General features: G+C 68.1%; 1 protein-coding gene across 1 annotated transcript; it reads left to right on the top strand.

Annotated features, from left to right (window-relative positions):
• Positions 1 to 1,277: 1,277 nt before the first annotated feature.
• Positions 1,278 to 4,865, top strand: SCRT1 (scratch family transcriptional repressor 1). Its single transcript, XM_043602101.1, has 2 exons — positions 1,278 to 1,817; positions 3,846 to 4,865. Exons 1-2 carry the CDS (start codon positions 1,703 to 1,705, stop codon positions 4,781 to 4,783), a joined length of 1,053 nt encoding a protein of 350 aa, XP_043458036.1. The 5' UTR covers positions 1,278 to 1,702; the 3' UTR covers positions 4,784 to 4,865.
• Positions 4,866 to 6,423: the final 1,558 nt, after the last annotated feature.

Below are 6,423 nucleotides of genomic sequence, written 5' to 3'. Positions count from 1 at the left end.
CCGCTCCCGGCCATTGGCGGCTGGGCCTGACGTCATGGGGGCTGCAAACTCGGGGCGGGCGGCCGCGGGAAGGGTTATCCGCCTGGTTGCGGAGCCGCCGGGGGGAGCTGCGGCCGCGCGGAAGGGTGTAAAACCACCAATGAAGTCGCATTTCCAGAGCAAGGGCATGGCAGCCCCTCTCCCCCTTCACAGCCCGCTCGCTGCGTCGCCGCTGCACTCGACATCCACCCCTTGGGAAAGAGGCGGGGGTGGAGGGAGGCCTCTCCAGCGGGCACGGGGTCAGCCCGGGTGACCGAGTGGCAGGGAGACACTGCGGCACGGGGCGCGCGCTGCGCTTCCACACTGCGCTTTCGCTGCCTCAGCATTCGCTCCTTCGCCTCACGCCTCCCCCTCTCGCCCCCGAAGATCCCTAGCCTCCATACCCGAAAGCTAGGCAGGCTGGACCAGACTGGGATCCGCCCTGCGTTCCTCCCCCAAAAGATCCCCAGTCCGGGGCGCAGGACTCCCAGGCCTGTTTCTGCCTCTCCCCCCACGCACGACAATGCCGCAGACCGCTGGGCCTCTATTCCCGAAGCTGCCTGGGGGAAATCCACACACGCGGGGGCCGCGGCATCCCCAAGACCCCTCCCAGGAGACCCTGGACGGGCCCGGCCCTGCGCAGCCATTTCCGCCGGCCTCCCCTCCCTCCCCTCCCTCCCCCTCCCTCAGCTTCTGGGCTTTAAAAGCCGGAGGCTGGGCCCGGCCGCAGGCAGAGGCGGCCGCGGGCGCAGGAGGCCGGGCCCTGGAGCTGTCCGAGCGCCGAGCCCCGCCCCCGGAGCCCCCGTCCCTCCCTCTCTCCTTCCCTCGGCCCGCCTTCCCTGCGCACCCCTCCCCCCGAGGACCCCCGCCCCCCGCTCGCCGCCGCCGCCGCCGCCGCCGCCGCTCGCTCGGGCTGCAGAACAATAAAGCAAGCCTCCCAGAGACCCCCGCCGAGGACCCCCGCCTGGCGGCAGAGCCCCCGCGGCCCGCCCCTCGCCGCCCGCGGCGGCTGAGCGCGCCCGGTCGCTGGCCGAGGTGCTGGCCGGGCCGGCGCTGGCCGCGGTGCTGAAGCTGCTGGCGCTCCCGCCGCCGCCGCCGCCGCCGCCGCCGCCGCCGCCGCGTTCCCCGGGCCCGGCGCCTCCACCCCCAGGGGCATGGGGGGTCGCTGACTGAGGCTCCGCCGCGGCGGTGGGGGGGGAGGGGAAGGGGGCCGCGGAGCCGGGCCAGCCCTGCACCCACTCGCAGCCTCCGGGCCCGGGACGGAGCCGCTCCCCCCTTCCCCACCCCCCACCCCCCGGCCTCCTCCCCCGCCTGTCCAGGGGCGGCACTGCGGGCTGGGAAGCCGGGACCAGAGGAGGGAAGGAAAGAAGGAAGGAAGGAAGGAAGGAAAGAAGGAAGGAAGGAAAGAAGGAAGGAAGAAGGAAGAGAGGAGAAGAGAAAAGAAGAGAAGAGAGAAGAGAAGAGAAGAAGGAAGGAAAAGAAGAGGCGTCCAGAGGAGGAGAGGAGGAAAGGCAGGGCAGGCAGGAGAAGAGAGGACGGCACTCCAGCGGCAGCATCCAAAGGCCAGAGTGGGGACCCGTGCTGCCTCCGCCGCTCCTCGGATGGTGACGGGGCCCCGCCGCGGCCGCAGCCCCCCCCGCGCCCCGGCTCCGCAGGCCCGCAGCGCCGGAGCCCCGCAGGAATCATGCCCAGGTCCTTCCTGGTCAAGAAGGTCAAACTTGACACGTTCTCCTCGGCGGACCTCGAGAGCTCCTACGGGCGCGCCCGCAGCGACCTCGGAGTGCGACTGCACGAGAAAGGTGCGAGCTGGGCTGAGTCTGGGGGCAGCAAGGGGCCCAAGGCAATAGCTGGAAGGGGCAGAGGGCCAGCGTGTGGGGCTGGAGGGGTCAGGAGCCCCCGGAAATAGACCCGAGGGAAGCAGAACCAGAAGGAGGCAGTGGCTGGAGCCGGACTGTGGAGGAGGGTGGGGAGAGGGGAAAGCAGAGGCAGGCCAGAACAGAGCCAAGACCCGGGCAGGGAGAGTGTCAGTGCAGGAGAGAAGGTGGGGGAAAAGGTCAGAAATAGAAAGTACCCCACACCTTGAGCATGCGAGGACATATACAGTCATATGGGCACTTGCTGACATGACAGGACCTGGACGCATGCAAACCCACACCCAGAAACCTGGGCCTTCCTCAGTATCCTCTCTCTCTCTCTCTCTCTCTCTCTCTCTCTCTCTCCCTCTCTCTCTCTTTTGGCTATGGTTAGCAGAATGCTGTGAGTTCCAGGGAGTAGGCATGGGTCCAGTGGGGGCCGCCACCTGTCAGGGCTAAGGTACCAGCAGAGGCAGCAGCAGTATTTCCCCTGCAACCAGGGTCAGGGAGGAGAATGTGAGCAGGAGGGTTGTAGGGAGGGAGGTCCATGGTGCTGGTGTCAGGGGGAGGCTCTTTGTGTAAGGGTGCCCAAGTTCAAGGACAACTGTTAGCATGCAGGCAAGAGAGCTGGGGGTGCCAGCAGCGTGGGGTGGCAGAACCAGTGTGACCTGAGCCTGTGTGAGCCTGTGTGTGAGCCTGTGTGCGCCCATGTGACTGCGTGCAGCCATGTGACTGTGTGCGCTTGTGTGTGACCCTGTATGAGTGTGTGCCTGCCTGTGTGCCACTACATGGGACCATGTGACTCTGAGGCTGCTGGGCACCCATGTGACTGGCGACCCTGGCTGAGAGTGTGTCCAGGGTGGCCGCATGTGTGACCCTGCATGAGTAGGTGCTTTGCCGGGATCTTCGTGCAACCCACCCTGTGAGGGCACTCCAGGGTTGACCGTGGCTGGGAGGCTGGGTGTCACCCTGAAGAAGCCAGAGGCTGCATCGTTCGGTGTGTGCATTTGTGACTCTGAGGCTGTGAGATTCATCTTGTGCCTTGAGAACAAGTGGTTACCAGCATGAATGATGCTGCCTGCCTGCAGCTTGTCCCACGGAAGGTGTCCCCTTGCGGAATGCCCCTGCACTCTCCAACAACACAGCGGCTCCCTGGTCACTTGTCCTGAGGCTTGGGAAGGCGCCCACAACGGGTTAGGGCCTGGGGGAAGAGGGCAATGTGTAACAAGGTAGGACCCAGGGGTGGAGGATGACCGAAGGGAGCTGGGGAAGAAGGAGAGTGGATGGAGAAAGATAAGCCTGGAGCTGGAAGGGGGTCAAGTTCAGTGAGTAGTAGGAGACCTGGGAGGTAGGAAGGAAGGTGGAGAGGGCAGGAGGGCCTGCGGGAGGCAGAAGTCTTCGGGGCTTGGGGGGGGGGGGGCTAGGGGACCAAGGAGGGGCAGCATCAAGGCTGGGCGCGAGTTCCAGGTGCCGCGGGGAAGAGCAGTTGGGAACCTCGAGAGGCGGGAGCTACGGGGTCCCTCGGTGGGCGGTCCTGGCTTTGTGCGCTGCGGGTCCGCAGTGTGTTGCATAATCAGGGAAAACTGCTGAAGTGGGGAGAACCCGAGGGGGAGGAGGGGTGGAAGAAGGAGGGCGAGGGAAGCGCCGCCCCTCCCCCCTGACCTTGAGGCTCCGCGGAAGGGGGGCAGCCGCACCCGAGGATGCGCCTCTTTCCCTCCCCCTGTGAGGGTGGGGCCGGCGGGCGGCGGGGGCGGAGCCGGGGCCCGGCCCAGTCTCATCTCTCCTCTCTTCTCTTCCCCTCCCTGCCTCCTCCGTCCTCCTGGCCCCGCGGTACCCCGGCCCCTTCTCCTTTGTCCTTCTTCTGGTCCCCTCCTTCCCGGACCCCGTGTCTCCCGCCGCCTGCCCGTGTGTGTCTCGCCCGCTGCCCGCCTCCCCTCCCTCTGTGTCTGCCTGTCTGTCCGCCTCGGCCCTCAGGATACCTCAGCGACTACGCGGGGCCCGCCTCCGTCTACGATGGCGATGCCGAGGCGGCCTTGCTCAAAGGGCCGTCCCCAGAGCCCATGTACGCGGCGGCCGTGCGTGGAGAACTGGGCCCGGCGGCCGCGGGCTCGGCACCGCCTCCCACCCCGCGCCCAGAGCTGGCCACAGCCGCGGGCGGCTACATCAACGGCGACGCGGCGGTCAGCGAGGGCTACGCGGCTGACGCCTTCTTCATCACCGACGGGCGCTCGCGCCGTAAAGCAGCCAACGCCGCCGCTCCCTCCACGGCCTCCGCGGCGGCTCCCGACGGCGACGGCGGAGGCGGGGCCGGGGCGGGCGCGCGCGGCGCGGGGGCCGGGGCCGCGGGCCGGGGCGGCGCGCGCGCGGGGGTGAGCACGGAGGCGCGCGCGGGGCCCGGGGCCGGCGGCGCAGGGGGCCGGCACGCGTGCGGCGAGTGCGGGAAAACGTACGCCACGTCGTCGAACCTGAGCCGCCACAAGCAGACGCACCGCAGCCTGGACAGTCAGCTGGCGCGGCGCTGCCCGACGTGCGGCAAGGTGTACGTGTCCATGCCGGCCATGGCCATGCACCTGCTCACGCACGACCTGCGCCACAAGTGCGGCGTGTGCGGCAAGGCCTTCTCGAGGCCCTGGCTGCTGCAGGGCCACATGCGCTCCCACACCGGCGAGAAGCCCTTCGGCTGCGCGCACTGCGGCAAGGCCTTCGCAGACCGCTCCAACCTGCGCGCGCACATGCAGACGCACTCGGCCTTCAAGCACTTCCAGTGCAAGCGCTGCAAAAAGAGCTTCGCGCTCAAGTCCTATCTCAACAAGCACTACGAGTCCGCATGCTTCAAGGGCGGCGCGGGCGGGGGCGGCCCCGCGGCCCAGGCGCCCGCCGCCTCGCCGCAGCTCAGCCCCGTGCAGGCCTAGGGCGGCGGTGCCTCCGCCAGCCCAGCCGGGGCGGCTCTCAGCAATACGGGCCCCCAGGGAAGTCTCCGCCAGCGCCCGGGCGGGGGGGTGGGGGGTGCGGGGGGGGCGGAGGGCGGGCCCCTCCTCACAGCAATAGAGGGAGGGGGCCCGGCCCCGCCCCGCCCGCCAGGGGCCTTGTCGGCCCCTTCAAGCAATAGGGTCCTGAGGGGAGACCCACCCCGAACCCCCTCCCTTCCCCTCCAGGGTGCCCCAGGCTTTTTCCCAGCAATAGGGTCGAGGAGACCCAGAACCGAACCTCATCTCCGAGTTAGGTCTCTGAAGACCGGGGTGGGGTGAGGTGGGGAGCACCCCCCCTCCTCCCTCCTCTGCGCCCCTGGATCGCGTCGCAGAGACTCAGGTCTTCCCCACTCCTTTCCCAAACCTTCCAAGGGCCAGGCCTGCGGCCTAGACGTCCGGGGAGCAGACCGGGGAGGGGGGGGGGGGAAGAGGGGGTAGAGCAGGAGGGAGGGGCCTGCAGAGGCGTCCCTACTCCTCAGTCTTCGCTGAAGCCCAGGAGTGATAGACGCGTTGGGGATCGGGGAGAGAGGCGGACGGCGGCACCCCTCTCCCTCGGGTTCTTTCTGGGGCCTCAGTCCAAGCCGCTCTCCCACCCTCGCCCCGCATCCTCTGCCAAATCCGAATTCTTCCAGCCCAGCTTCCCGGGCTCTGTCCTTCATAACGAATAATAATGACGCATATCGAATCGCATGGACTTATCCGACCTCCTCAGACCCCACTCCCGCCCTGCCCCGGGGCCCCCTCCCTCGTCCCCCGGCATTCGGTGTTGGAGGACGGATCCTGGGGCCCGGCAGGCAGGCCTGGGCACGGCCCATTACACACCTCTCTGTATTCGCTTTGCGGGTAAAGCCCCCTGGGGGGGTTGCGGACGCGTCGGGTTTCTTTCTTTCTGTATTTGTACGTTTTATTTATGAACGGATTGCACTCGGGTCAGGGAAGGGGCGCTGAGGCCCCCATCCTTCCCGCCGACGCCCGGGGCTTGGGATGTCCGGGATCACTTTCCCCGCCCCCGAACCCCGCCCCCACCTGGGCCCCACCCTCGAGCCCCAGGCCCCGCCCCCACTCTGTTGCCAACTTTCGCCCGTCTATGCCAAAGCCTCGGCGGCGACCCCGCCCCAAGGGCCCGCCCCATTGGCCGCCGCCTTTGTGACGTCACTGCATGCAGCCCCAGCCCTCCTCCCGTCCCTTCCCGGGGCTGCCCGCTCCCTCTCCCTCTTAGTTAGTCCGATGCCGACTATAGAGCAATAATGCGCACTGCATGCGAAGCTGCCGCCGCCTCTAGAGTTACTGAGAATCAGGTATCCCCCTGCCCTATCCACCCCATAGGCCCCTAGATCAGGGACATTGCGCGGGGCCGGACGCGCAGACTTTCTTCCCCTCCTCCTCCCTACTCCCCCCACGGCAGAGCCCTGCGGGTGTAATGGTTCCAGGGGGCAGGGGCGGGGTGGTTGCCCCCAAGACCCCTCCTTCAGTCATCCATTACCCACCAACTGTTCATTGGGCACCTACTATGTGCCAGGCCCGCTGCAGAGTCGGCCAGGGATGCAGCGGCCTGCAGGGGCTGCACGCTGGTGACAGGCGTC

This window comes from Prionailurus bengalensis, chromosome F2 (assembly GCF_016509475.1).
Source record: "Prionailurus bengalensis isolate Pbe53 chromosome F2, Fcat_Pben_1.1_paternal_pri, whole genome shotgun sequence".
Lineage (NCBI taxonomy): Eukaryota > Metazoa > Chordata > Mammalia > Carnivora > Felidae > Prionailurus > Prionailurus bengalensis.
This window is presented reverse-complemented; position numbering and strand designations above follow the sequence as displayed.

What these genes read in the sequence shown, in the direction of transcription:
- SCRT1 (XM_043602101.1), top strand. Translation starts at nt 1,703, where the DNA reads ATGCCCAGGTCCTTCCTGGTCAAGAAGGTCAAACTTGACACGTTCTCC. An exon ending in AGTGCGACTGCACGAGAAAG is followed by an intron (nt 1,818 to 3,845) that starts GTGCGAGCTGGG and finishes CTCGGCCCTCAG; the next exon opens with GATACCTCAGCGACTACGCG.